The following is a 14,726-nucleotide window of genomic DNA, read 5'->3' as shown; positions in this document are numbered from 1 at the left end:
AAGACAAAAAACAAAAACGTAAGTCAGAGTTTAAAAGTGTTGCCTGTAGCACGGTGCTTGCACAGAAGCAATTATTAACAGTCACAAGTATGCCTCTAAGATAGATTTAAGGCCTTTGCTTATAAAGGCGGCACGTTCAGCGATATAGCATTATCCCACTTCGCAAAGCAGTGCCTTGTATTCACAGTAGGTTAATAAGGAAAGAAGGTGGAGGAAGAAAACAACCAAAGTACAAAAAGTAATCAGTATCAAGTTACACATTTAATATCATCACTTGTTACCTGGATTTCTAATTCAGCAATATGCTGTTGGAGTTCAGCCACAGCTGCAATGCGGTCTGCCTCACGGAGCCGTACTGCCATCACTTCTTCTTTACTCTGAAAGAAGTAATAGATTGAAGCTAACAAATAATATCAGTTTCAGGTGATTAAAGACTGTGCACTGCTTTTACCCAAAAGCACGTAAATAAAGACGATTTAATACACTGCTGTGTGAAATATCATACCTATTGATAAGGCATATTCTAAAGAACCCAAATTTATTTTTAACCCATAGAATTGTGTAATCATCTAGTATCAATTCTAAACTATAATAATCTAAAAAAAAACCTACGTAGTTTTGAAAACATGCGGTTATCAAATTTTCAGGTCCAGAAAACAGCTGTCTTGTGTTCCAGAAATGTTATATTGTAAATTAACAAAAAGTATCAACATAAAAAAAAGCTCATGCTTCAAGTTTTTACTTTATATATAAAGAACCAACAAAGCAACACAAGTTACTTACTTCATCATTCTGTCTAAAAAAATAAATTTAAAAAAACCCCCACAAAACCACAGATATTGTCAACCTTATCTTAGTCACAGTATATAAAAAAGATTTGCAAGGCAGTTTAGCATAAAATTCTAATGCCCATAACCTACAATCAGACTCATGGTGTAAGTTTAACCTGTAAGTTTGCCTATAAATGACAGACAATTTGAGTTTGGACAAGAGAGAAGGAAATCTTATTTCTCTTTTATGAGGCAAGTCCTCAAGACTTTAGAGCACAAAACAGTAACTATTATGTTGTCAGCAGCTTGGTATAACCACAGAGAGAAAACAGTGATAGATATTGAGTGAGCAATACTTTCTGCTAGAGTGCAAATAATTCCAGGGATGAGACAGACTAGGCTCAGGTACACCTATTTTTTGGCAGACTGCTGTAACTCTGCAAACTGTAGTTACTGTAAATCAGTTCCAGTATTTCAGTTACTTTAATGTGTGCTTCAAACTCACAGTACTTAACCACCCGTCATTAGACAGTTTGGTTAAGACTGAATTGAACATGCCAAAGCTTATCTATAGTAGCTCCTTGAAAACATGCTGTTCGTTTTACAAAAGATTCCTGTAGTGAAGGTACATCATCTACAAGATCCAATTAACAGCATTTGTAATCAGTGGAGTCAATTTCAGAGGAATCCATCAAGCGCTAGCCAAAGTTTAGCCATTATTGCTAAATTCTGCTGTGTGATTGCTCGCAGACTGGCTTTGTTTGACTTTGGTATCTGAGATGAGTCAATAGCGTTGCTCTAGATGGCACTGATGCTTTATCTCTGAAACAGAGCATGTTCTCAATAATTACCACAAAAGCTGATATGGTAGGAAAGAAAAGACTGGGATGGGGGCACAAATCTTACGTTGTAAACTCTTTAGGGAAACTGATTAGAAAGATCAGTGCTGTGTTTCAAGAAACAATTTGAAATTAAGTCTTTGCTGTAGAAGCAGTAGTCAGATAAAAAGGGAAAAACATAACAGTACACACCAGTGACAGAAAACAGTTGCCGTATAGGTGGTATGAGATGCAACTTGCCACAAAAAGATTAATTTCTGCTTATGTATTTTAAGCTTTCCTTTAAAGAAAAATACAAGCTCTGGAAATAATGTACCAGTTCTTTCTGCATAGAAAAAACAATTGGGGAGTTGAAAATCCAAATACATCTTTTTTTGATACACCTATTAAAGTAGACATATTGCTGCCTGGCCAAGATGTAGTGACAGAAATAAAACTTGAGCATGTTTTCAGATGACTTGAAAAAATAGGAAGAAAAATCAAACATCAGTTTCTAATGGAATCGGGATTTTGTCTGCATTGCTCCATGACATTATTACCTGAAAGGTTACTGAAACTTCCTTGATCAGTTTTTAACACAAAGTTGTTATATCAGTAACATTAAATAGCTTAAAGACCTATAACTATGGCAAAACTAGCAAAAATTGCCAATTACAAATTACACACTATGGCTTTGAGTAATGAACACAAGATCAGAGGTTACTACACAACTAAATTGCCTAGATTTATGCATTACCTTGGAGAAAAGAAATTACAAGAAGAAATGAAAATCTGTAAAAACAGAATAGTGTGATATTACAGCAAAACTATGCATATTAATAAGAATGTAATTTCATCTCCAGGCTATGTGACAATGATCAACCACTCCAACTACACTCCTGATGCATATTGTCCACAGAAGCATTTGATGGAATTGCAGCTAATGCAGTCTTTGGGGTACGTATGGTGTTACAAGCAACATGCCTGTATATTGGATAAAACTGAAACACAAACACTCAGTAACAGTGTTCTGCATGAAGGAGAATGGAAACAAGTAGTGCACATAAAAAAAGGTTTAGTTACATTGAAGGCAAAACTAAGATGTGATCATTAACAACAAAAAATAACAGCATCTGCTCTCGAGTCAGCAATTCACAGCCACAGTTTAATAAACAGTATTCTGATTATTCATCTCATATTACAGAACTATTTTTAACATACTAATAAGTATCCTATTTAGAAATTACTGACTGTTCAGCACTAGCTGATTTCATAAAGGACTATTCATATGTCTTATTTCCAAAAGATTTAAGTAAAAAATTGTTTTCATGTCTCTAGCAAATTATATCTTAACTGTAGTAATTTGTCAGCTAACACTGCCCTTTTTTGACGTAAATATCAGTGGCAATTTCAGGAAAAATTTCATCCAAGTTAAGAGAAAAGAGCTTGTAAGACTTGTCCTTTATTTCTTGTCCATATTACATGTGCACAAGTTAAAGACATAAGTTACTAGTAAATGGTTATGGATTTAGTTACAAAATTAACCAATTAAATCCAAGAATCAAATATCAGATTGGGCTCTCTTTTGTGCATTGACAGTAATAAAACAACTCTTTTGCCCAGTGTTCTTGGGCTGTCCCCTTACAGTCTGGTTACGATTAGGCAATAATTACTGTAACACTCCCTTCTGTAGACCTCTCCATTCAAATACTACTTTTACTCCCTTTTTTTTGAACAAAAACTAATTCTGCAGTAATAGTCAGTGTTGAAGTCATGAACCTCTTCTGTCACTAAAGACAACCAGAGTACACAGAGATCAGAATCTGTTGTGTAAGAGTGTCTTTTGGTATATTATACAGACACTTTTCTGAGTAGAACCACACTTTAAAGTAAAAGTTTATCTTTGCGGGACCACAAAGCAGCAGCTGTGTCAAAACCTCAGGTGATTTTTGTGAGATGGTAAATTCAAGATGATATTGTTGAATCAGTTAAAGAAAGTTTTGGTTTTGCGATTTCTACTTCTCAATTAAGACAATTCTATCCAACAATAGCAGACAAGACTAAAACGTACATATACATTAGCACACGAATAGTCTGTTCATGATGTTGTTTACCTTGCATTCAATCTCTGCTTGTCTACGTTTTGCTTCATTCAACTGAGAAAGAAGTCCTTTGTTCTGTGCAGAAAGATACTGTACCTTCCCCTGTAGGTTGGAAACCTCTTGCTCTGCCCTTTGTAAATGGTTACTATTGATCTGATTCTGAAATTTATGACAAAAAAAAAAAAAAGGAAAGAAAATGCATGTTAAGGAAAGATCTTTGATATTAATTTAACTCCCTGAAGCCTGACAAAAAGACTTATAGATCATTTACTACAAAAAACTTCTGATGAAAAAGCATTCAGAATTTTCTAAGTGTAAACAGAAAAGTTTGCATGACATTTGGTTTATGACCAGGATATTCAAATTGTTCTTAAACAACAGATGACTCATTGTAAGAACATTACTGCAAAGCTCCTGTACATCTGTTTTTCTCAATCTCTTGCTTAGGTAAGGCAAAGATTTTGTGAACTTGTATCCCAACTACAGCAACAAGCTGATGCATCCAAGAAACATCAGGTATGTCAAAAATACTATGTGCACATTTCTCTGTTCAGTGAATTCCTGAAAGTAACATGGCACCTTATTTAAGATCAGTGCGTTGGTACAAGTCATACCATTTTTATGTGAAGCTATGCATAGACCAGTACACAACATGAGAACCACTGCACTTCTGTCAAATGATAGCTAAACAGCACAAGCATATACAAAGACTCGATGTGTAACACTGAAGTGAGAAGTACCTAAAGGTCTTGTGACTTAATACGCGTAGTCCAGACAGCAGGATACCTATGCCCTCTACTGACTAAAATAAATACACAAATAGGGGAAAAGCAACAAAACAAAAGCACACATTAACTGTAGTGAAACAGTATTAACACTTCAATGAAAATTTTAAAAGTTAAGGCAAGAGGAAACTTTTATTCAGTTGGTATAGAAAAAGTGGTGCCTCTGTCAGAAATAAGCCACCATGTGCCTTGCAGTTAGGTCATCCCTCTTCAGTAGCACATCCTTACGGGCTCTCCTTGTTTCTAGGATTGCTGAAGCTTGTAAAGTTTGTTTGTTTGTTTGTTTAGCTTTTTAGGATGTACAGGTCTCCTTTAAGTAACAGGTACATTTAGCAGGTATTTCATGGGAAGACTTCTGAAAAGCCTGATACAAATCCTTCTCAATCAACAGCACATTGTGCTTATTGATTCAGTTGAGAGTTCACTAATATAATATGAACTCACCAACTTTAGTACACTTTCGTTTCAGATTTGTTTGCTTAATAACAACTTATTCCCTAGTTACACAAAAAAGATCTTGGCAGACAAGTTATTTTTGTCTTTTCTGCACAAATCTCAGCAATGGTGAATTATGCTTTTCTGGCACATGAAAGGTAAAGCTTCTGCTAAAAAAAACCTGACAACATGCAGCTGTTTTGCTGAGAGTCCACAGTTTAGTAACCAGATTCATGACCTCAACAGATAATCTAGTATAGGCAACTTCACCAGAAGAAAGACAACACTGCCATTTAAAGAACCAGAACTACTATCATCAGAATCATCAATTAGGTTTGTGAAATTTAAAACACCTTAAACATACATTTGTTGTTACACCAGTTAGAATTTAATGAATTAAGATTCACACACATTCAGAAAGTCTACCAGTTAGTCCAAATGAGAAATTCAGAAAGCTTAGTCCTGGAAAAGACTAAAGAAGAGACGTAAAAGTAAGTTGGATTGTATGCACTAGATTCTCCCCGCTAGTCTAACAGCATTTAAAAAGTGCATTTTGGAACTAAACTCATGCCTGTAGATGGTAAAATATCATCATCCGCTATCTACCATTTGACACCAATTTGGCAGCATGCAGCTCAATTCACACATGCTAGTGTTCAATAACATACCTGTGTTTCCATCTCCATCATTCTTTGTTTGGTCTCTTTCAGTTCAGCCTGAGTTTCTGCTTCTCTTAATCTTACTGTCATCAGCTCATCCTGTAGCTCATTCACTGTGTTTTTTCTGGGAGGATCTCTCCATCTTCCAGTGGTACGAGCTAGATGACGCTAAAAAAATAGCATGCCGTTGCTCATAATGCCTAATCTTTCCTGGTGTTCCCTTATTTCATTTAAGGTCTCATATGTGGACAAGTTGCTATAGTGCTCTTGTTTATCCTAAAAACTAGAAACCCATACAAACTTAGAATAGATGATTAAAAAGCTGAAGACAGTCATTCCCAACTACAGTAAGTCAGCGAATTGCAAGTATATCCTGAGCCTTTTGCCTATTTCTAGCCTTATTAACACTTAGTGAAGTAGGACTACTGATCAGGTACTTCCTTTCTACCAGAATGGTTAGCTGGTAGCATGGGCCCTCTGCCACCTTTAACAACTAGGGACCAATCTCTAACATACTTTTGAAGTAAAGTTTCTGGTGGCAGCTGTATTCAAAGACTTTCTCACCTCCACAGCTTGATCAACAATCACTAGTTTCTACTTGATCTCTACATCTCAAAATTTAGTAGTCCTTTGCTTTATCATCATTCATTGAAAATAAAAATTGTTAAAAGTGTATTGGTGCCCATACCTGCCAGTGTTCATCCAAATCTTTGACTTGCTGCCTTAGCTCTTTGAGACCCATCAGAGCTTCTGCTTCTCTTAATTTTACTGCAATCAGTTCTTCTTGTAGTCTAGCAACATTTTCCTCATCAGGGAGAGAGCTGTTCCTCTGCAACAAGGACCATCCTCTTAAGTATGTATTTAAATAAAATTGTGCTTAGTGAAACCCACTCCAAGAATACAGACATGGAATGATAACTCTTATTACTAACCAAACTTTCTTAATTACACATCCCTTGCAAAATAAAATCCCTCAGAAATCTAAGTTCCTGGATATAGTAAGTGTGAATAAATATCTTCCAACTGCCAACTACATAAAAAAATTGACATGATAGTTTTAGGTATTCTGCCTTCCCCAGATGGTATCCCTAACAAAGCATTATTTACACTATTTTTTGCATATCATCAAGAATATGGAGAGAAGTCTGAAAGATTGAGCTAGCTGATAAAAGTAAAGCAAATGAGGAACTGAAATTACACCTTTAGAGTTACAACTTTTATTTAGACTTACAGGAAAAATAATAAATGGAAATTTTGGGGGGGGAAGCAGCTCATCTGCCTTTGAAAAGAATACATATGTCAACAAAGGAACCATCCATTAATACTTATAAACAACAACCAGTCAATAAAAGGTCTTACAGATGAAAGTGCATGGATGTTTTTCAAAAACACACGAGGAAAAAGCAGAAAGACTAGAGGAAGCTAAACAGAAAACAGGAAAACACGTGTCAGGAGTGACCTAGGGAAAGTAAAACAGTGATGAAAGTATAATAATGGAAGTCTGGGAAAGAAACAGAGGAGAAGACAAAGGACATAGTCTGCCTAACTACAATATCCCCACACTGAATCATTGCTCACCAGATACTCAAAGTCAAACTGTGCTTCATCACTTTCTACTGTATTTCTCAGTAGTAATTTTCAGTCAAATCAAGTATTTTTGTAGATATGTAATACTGTGAGCGTTACCAGGTTGAAAGTAAAGTACATTAACAGAACACAGCACAACAGCCATTTATTGGCATCTCTGTGTTTCAAATCATGGGATCCAAGTATTGGCAAATATAGGAAGCGATAGGGTGTGTTTCTGAATGTTTACATTACTGTCAGTATAGCCATGCAAGTCTTGGGTTATTGAGCAGAATTTTCCCAGATTACATGACACACCACTAACAGCAGTAAAGAGCTGCATGGGTAGGAATTTGAGGGAGTTAACTTCGGTCACTTTCTCATGTGCCTAAGTTTATTATGGACAGACTGAAATACTACTTTACATCTGGGTTTGTCTGGTACACTGGAATTTCCCCCACTGCTCCAGTTTTCCTTCACATTTAAGTTTTCAGTGTATGCTGTCTTTATGCTGATGAAGGTTAAGTAAGGAAGTAGTCTCTTTTTGAACTTTGAAAAATACCTTAGATCCTGAATTCTTACCAATGTTCAGTACAGTAAAAACTACCACGCTACTAGCCTGTCAGACTCTCATCAAGCCCCTCAGATAATTCAGAGTAAACTCGACTGCAGTGGGTGAATCTAATTAGCCAGTAAGTTCTGGCCACGTTCCTGAGTATACAGCTCTTCAAAATTTCCATGAGGAAACAACTTCCAAAGCCAATACAACAGGATCTGAATCGCATGCTTTATGTTAGGTCAATTAGTGGGTTTTTTCTTTCCTTTTTTTTTTTCCTATTTTATTTTGCAGTTAGGTTTTTCTTCAAAGAAAGGTAAATGTTTGACAGTTGGTTTGAGTACAGCTCAAATTCTGGCATCAGTAAGTTGGAAGCTGGGATGGCACTCAAAAAAACAGTAGAGATTTTGATAGTAAACAGTGGAGGTATTCTTTCCCTGCCCATAATGGGATGAAGTGGGAGACACTCAAGAACTCCAGACCTGGGAACGATAATGTTGAACTCTTTCCTGCTCCCCTCCCAAACTATTTAGTTTCACATCACCTCAATGCTCACCCTAAGCCTACTGCTTTTGTTGCAGGATATCATTTTGAAACAATTGATGTTTACTGTAAATACTCCGCCAGAATCCAAGTTTTACACTGCAGTGGGCTTCAGGAACAGGAGAAAAGCGATCTGTTCTTCACAAACCTTTCCCAGTGCAAACACATCTTAGTGGTTTTTTTTGCTGTATTAACTTCAGGTTTGAAAAGCATCTTGCAGTCATGGAAACATAGAAGAGAAGATTCTAGAGCAGTTACGCAAAGAATTACAGGGACCTGTATTCTGTTTCTAGTGCTATTTTATACAGAGGGTCCTGGTTTGGTTTACCTTTTCCATCTCTAGAACTTTATCTTGCATCTCCTTCAGGGCACAATGGGATTCTGCTTCACTCAGCCTGGCTTGGACCAGCTCTTTTTCCAGCTGTAGCACAAAGTCTTCACTGTATCGTGAACTGCATTTATGCTACAAAGTTTGCAGAAATATGTTTAGTATGAAGCACAGATGGTTGGAAAGGGGTCTTATATGCTAGATCTGGAGTGAAAAGTACATTCAAATGCTTAACATTAGGAATACTAGCTTCAGAACAACAGAAGTGCTTACCTTATACAGATCTACTAACATGTCCACCCAGACCGCTAACAATAAAAACCCTAATGTGATGCCTCTCAAACAACTACATCTCCACACAGCCAAATGTGTAAGACCAAACTGAGACCCCTGTTAGTACTGATGAGCAACAACTCACACTTTTCTCTCATTGCTGCCCAAACTGAAAAATTATCAAAGGATCTGTGATTATTTTGTGATATGCAGAAAAAGATGCTTAGGAAAGACTAGCTAATTACAGAGTTAACACCACTATCTCTTGATCCCTACTCGCTTAAACTCAGATTCAAAAGAAGCCTTCCATAATCTTGGATTTAAAATAAAGTATGCTTCAATGCACTTTGGTTTGCCCCTTTCTTCCACTCCAACCCTTGGCTCCCATTTTCTCACACAGTTCTGCTCGAGTAAGTTAATTCACCATTAACGTATTTCTTGACTGTTGGTTAGCTGCAGTTAAAAGTGAGATCTAGCCTTTCACTTGCTAAAGCACAATTTCATGAAACTGCATCTTTCAACAGATACATCCAACTGAAGTCATACTAAGCATTTGTATTCAAAAGCCCCACTTAACTTTTTCCTCCAGTCAACAGTTACAAAACACACTTTCTTTCTTTCTTGGGTCACACTAAAATTACTCGAGATTCACCACAGGTTGTCAGACTTGCTTGACAGGCCACGCCATCCTAAATCAGCATTTAGATTTCTGGTTTACAAAAAAATATGGGTGCTGAAATCCCCAAAGCGTAGTTGCCCAGTCACTGTGTATGCATAGCTACCCTGAAAATTAAGCTTAAAGGGAAATTTAATACATCTTTGGTGCCATAACTACATTGTGAAAAATAAATACTATACTTGGATTCATAGATGAAATTTTATTCAATTAACAATGCAACTTTAAAATCCACAGAGTATTAACTGTACTAAAGATACAACTATTTCTTTACGTTTGCAAACAATTTACTTTTCTGTATCTAAAAACATTTTTCATTTATTTTTATACTTCTGCATGCCAACTAAGCATTTCATCATGACTTACAGTACAATCCAAATTCAAAATCTACACTAACCTTAGTGTTAAAATTTATTGTATTTCTTCTATATATATCTACAGGGAGCTATAACGGAGGGGATATATACAAAGCATTAAAAGGCAAATATAGCTGATGCAGGCAGTCTTCAGTGTCACTGAGACTATCCATTTAAGTGCTCATCCTACTTAACTATGCAGTTGAACACACACAGAATGCTTAATGTACAAAGATCATAGTATATTTAATATTAATTTTCCCTTATACGATACTAATTTAATTCATATTATTTCCAACCCACACAGTGTCTTTGCCTCAGCAAGCAGTGGAGGTAGCCCTGATTTGAGTGTAAGGAGAGGATGGGTGGATAATGCTGATGCATTTCTACAATTGTTCCACATGATAGGGGAGCATGAGTAGCATACATAACACTGTGCAGACACAGAGAACAGGCAACAGCTCTTTATTATTCCCTGGCTGTTCATTACAAGTTCATCAAATGATACACACAGCAACTTAAGTGGACTCTACATTTCTTGTTCCAGATTCTGCTTACGATACATACGGAACAAGAACGAATGCAGTGTGCTTTCCTCAGGTGCGAAGTCCTCTTGTACTTTCCAGGAAATTGAGAGAAAACAGCAGATTTGAAGAGCTGAATACATCCAGATTTTGCAACAATATGTAAGTGTACTCTAAATAATTTTGGACTACAAAAATCTAACTGATGTTTGTCAAATAATAAGTAATGGAGAGTACAAGAAAAGTTACACATCCAGTTTCAGGCACAAGTCATGCCTTCTTTAAATCTGTGTTTAGATTTCACCTGCTTAAGGAATATGTTAGGAGTACTTATCTATTTAGCCACAACAAACTTTAAATCTGGTCTTGATAGACTGGAAAAAAAATACAGCTAAGATCAAAAGAGATTTAAAAAACAATATTCAGAGTTGTGATTTTGCTCCTTAAAAAAGCAACACACAATTTTAATAATTTAGTATGTAAAAGTAACACAAGTTTATAGTCAAAACAATGTTTGAAAACTTCAAGACTGACTTTAGGAAAAAAAAAAAAAAAATGTATTTGCCTTAAGCCCTAGAATTTGTGACAAAACACACAATGTGGATCCAAATTTCCAGGCACCAGCCAAATGATTTAACCACAGTAACACTGTTTTTTTTGGCTGTGTTGAAAAGATGTCTGTAATATGAAGTGCTAAAAATGTAGTTCTATAGCTATTTACTTCTGAAAGAAAGTAGTCCTTGCTTGGCTTCACACAACTGGATCTATTTTCCTGCAACTTTTCTTAAAATCTCAGAAATATTAAAATTGCAGAGACTGACACAACCATTCCTAATATTATTTTGGCTGATGACAGATTATTAAACATAATTATCTACATTACAGAATGCTTTTCCAGTACTCTGTAGTGAAGGGCACCTAACAGATTGTTCAGCAGCTGCCCAGCTAACTTTGTTTACACATTTAAGCACTAACTGCAGTACTTCACTAAATACAGTATTTTTTTTCCTGCTTTTTGGTTGCAAATCAGAACATAATATAAAAAAAAATATATTGTAAAATCAAGTGAAGCCTTCCATAAGATTGCAACACTCATTTACAAGCATATATTCCCTATATCATTTATTATGTTCTTAATTATTATCAGACATTTTAGCATGAGTTCCTGAAAAGAAACTACGCATGATGGAGTTGCTGTAACGATAACCAAATACACAGCTATAAATTACCTTGCAAAATGCATATGCTTCCATCTGAACATTTAGTCAATTAAAATTCTATCTTCACATAATACAGTTGAAGAGCCTTCTTAAAAATAAGATGTGAAGCAATTTTAGCTTGAACTGCCTCTCATTTCTCAGATTCAACTTTCAATCAGACTGATGAACTGGGTAATCACTGAAAATTACAGTATCCCCGGGAAAGACCAAGATCTGTGTTCTGGAGGTGTATTTAACCAGCAGAAATCGTTACATTATTCATTTTTATACATCCAGCAGAAGCTACCTTTCTCATTTAGAAACCATAGGAGAAAAAGAACAGCAAAAAAACCTTCAGCACATAATTATCAGGAGTAGGTTAGAACAGGCTGATTACTCTCACCCCTAACTCCTCAAATACCATCCCTCTTAGCATGCCTCAAAAGAAAACCTTTTGTATTCTGTTGAAGTCAGGCACAACTTCCTCTGTGCAGTTCTTGATTTACTAGCAGTATGAGGAAGGAACCACCTTCCTCTTAATCTTTTGGTTACCCACCACATCTAGAAGCCTTTGGCAAGTTTCTATATTTAAAGATTAGACATGCCAAAGACAGATTAGTACCATTCTCTTCAAAACCATTCAGGCAAATGTTCAGGTAGCTGAAGCACTGAACTCCAAGAGCATCAGAATATTATTAGCTTTACAATTCTTTTTTCCTAGTTACCAATATAAAAACCTGTACGGGTTATTACACTGTTTTTAAAACCTTACACTGACAGCATTGCTCCCTACTAAGATGTAAAAATTCACATCCAGAGTAAAATATCTCAAACATTATTTTCCACTTACTTTTCCCCTTCCAAATGACCTTAAATATATTCAGAAATACGTAGAATATATTTGATGACAATATGTGATTTTTCTCAATGATCATTAGTACTATTTTCAGGTCGTCTGGGAGAAGTACTATAGCAGAACTTCTCTTCCTTTCACTAAGAAACAATGGTAAAAAGAACCTCTCTAAGTAGACTCAACACTTTGTAATAAAGTAATTCTGGTTCAACTAAAAAGTCCCTATAAATACTTCAGCACAGGAAAAATCAAAGTTGCATGTGATTTGGGCTTCTGTGTGTTGGACTTCAGGAAAAAGAATACTCCTCTACCCATCTCTGTAGTCAGCCTTACAAGGAAGTGCTGCAATAGAGAATTTCTTCATACACACACACATCCTGTAGGCCCCTTCAATACTTACCTTTAAGCCATCCAACTTGTGATATCAAATCTCATAGAACAGATAGAATAAACCCTAGATTATATTTAAATACAAACGCATAACCTTTTTACAAAGGATATGTTAGCCTTCTTAGAAATACTATGGTTTAGATAATATTTTTGCTACCAACAAACCAGAAAACCCTACTCTTATTTCTCCTGCATCATGATTTGCAAGTAAAAGTGGGTTGTGCTTTGTTTTTTTTTTTTTAAATCCCATGGAGTTGTTCAGAAGAGGCAGCTGCAAGTATCCTTAGGCAGTTCTTTTTCATACATTCCTACTCAGAAATTCATACCTGAACTTTACAGTTTCTGTCATGCTGGAACAGACAACTCAAGATTGGAAAAGATGTAGATTATAAAATATGTAGGATAGATGCCATACCTTTAAATAAGTACAGATAAACTATGTAGCCATTTATAAGTTCACTGTGCAATCATTTTTGCTAATCTTAAACAAAACTGAAATAATTGGAGGAAAAAGAAAACATTAAAGCAAATATTCATAAGACAATACTGAAGAAGAGTATGGCCAAAAGCAAAGCTACTGGCACTAGGAAGTGGCAAAAACATCTGTGTATTCTAAAGTGAAATGCCAAAATGCAAGAGCAACTGATATATTTCCAGTAGGTGGTGCCCTAAGTGCACGCAGCTGTTCACAGTTGTTGCTTCTATTTCCATGCTTCGAAACAAAATTAAAAGCCTGTTCAATTACAAATATTACTAATGCAGCAGAATCTAGGGAACTACTAATTGAAACCATCTTAACACTTTCACCACGCTGTCCAAGTTAATCCAAACAGTCCTCAAAACCACAGTACTACTCCTTACACTTCAAAATCAGTCAGTTACTAGGCACAAATCCCTCTATAACCACATGGGTTTACAGCCTCAGTTCCAAGCATACTCAGACTATTTCCTATAGTCATGTTCACACTTAAGTGGAGGAAAACAAGGCTGCAAGCATGCAGGGTAGGAAGCGCAGCTCTTAAATTAACTGCCCATTCTCACATTTTACTTACTGTCCACTCGTGCAGCACCTGTCCAATCTTCTGCCCTCACAGCTCCAATCCAGCCAATTTTGCAATCCACAGTTACCTATAGTTTTGCTCAGGACCAGTTCCCATGCCTAGACAACCTGCCAGGCTTCCCCATCATTGCTACTTAATAAGGTCCCCAGCTTTAACAGTCATATTACCCATCAACTAACAAATACATCAATATAGCATTTTAGTCTCTTAACTTTTAATTAAGTACAGGTAAGTAACATGGATGCCTCCAAAAACACATTCCAAAAGCAAGTGTACTATTGTAATCAGACAGTTGGCTACCAAGTCTATAGAAATTTCTCATTTTATTTCACTTGAAAGATCATAATATATCTAAAATTTTGGAAAGCATCGCTAGAACATCCCCATCTTCCTAATCATCGTTTCTTCATTTTTTTCCCCTAAAGAAATTGCTAAAGTTAAATAAAAAGCAGCATTACACATAACAGAGTAACCGCTCATTACTAACTCCTTACAACTATTCTAAAAGATGTACCTTTTTTACACTGAAATGCATTAAACAGACAAATAAACTATTTCTAGAATGTTACATTTAAGTTATGATTCAGTAAATTTCATCTCCACCTTCCAAGAGAAGATACAAGTATTTCCAGAGCTTTGGTGGATGATGCATAGAACAAACTGCCATATTGCCTGTAAGGGATCTGGTAAGCACCTGCAGTTCTAAAAAGTTGTATATCATACACCTGAAATGCCCAGGGCTTCATACACGTACTTGGATACCACTTACTTAAAACAATTATGAGCATATTCACATCAACACTGCTAGTGCACGGTTTATTCAGCAAGTAAA

The 14,726-nt window shown here is 36.0% G+C and overlaps 1 protein-coding gene across 8 annotated transcripts in view; it reads right to left on the bottom strand.

Moving 5' to 3' along the window:
• The window catches only part of EVI5 (ecotropic viral integration site 5), an 80,794-nt gene that overhangs the window by 34,177 nt on the left and 31,891 nt on the right, over positions 1–14,726 (bottom strand). For all 8 annotated transcript variants that reach the window (XR_011048695.1, XM_068406980.1, XM_068406981.1 and 5 more), the window contains 5 exons: positions 8,563–8,697; positions 6,258–6,398; positions 5,579–5,737; positions 3,703–3,849; positions 282–377 (listed from right to left, as the gene is read on the bottom strand). Coding sequence is in view for 7 of the 8 variants with exons in the window: in XM_068406980.1 (XP_068263081.1) it covers positions 282–377; positions 3,703–3,849; positions 5,579–5,737; positions 6,258–6,398; positions 8,563–8,697 (678 nt within the window). In the remaining variant the exon portion in view is untranslated. The remainder of the gene's footprint in view (positions 1–281; positions 378–3,702; positions 3,850–5,578; positions 5,738–6,257; positions 6,399–8,562; positions 8,698–14,726) is intronic.

Source organism: Nyctibius grandis, chromosome 8 (assembly GCF_013368605.1).
Source record: "Nyctibius grandis isolate bNycGra1 chromosome 8, bNycGra1.pri, whole genome shotgun sequence".
Taxonomy (NCBI): Eukaryota; Metazoa; Chordata; class Aves; order Nyctibiiformes; family Nyctibiidae; genus Nyctibius; species Nyctibius grandis.
This window is presented reverse-complemented; position numbering and strand designations above follow the sequence as displayed.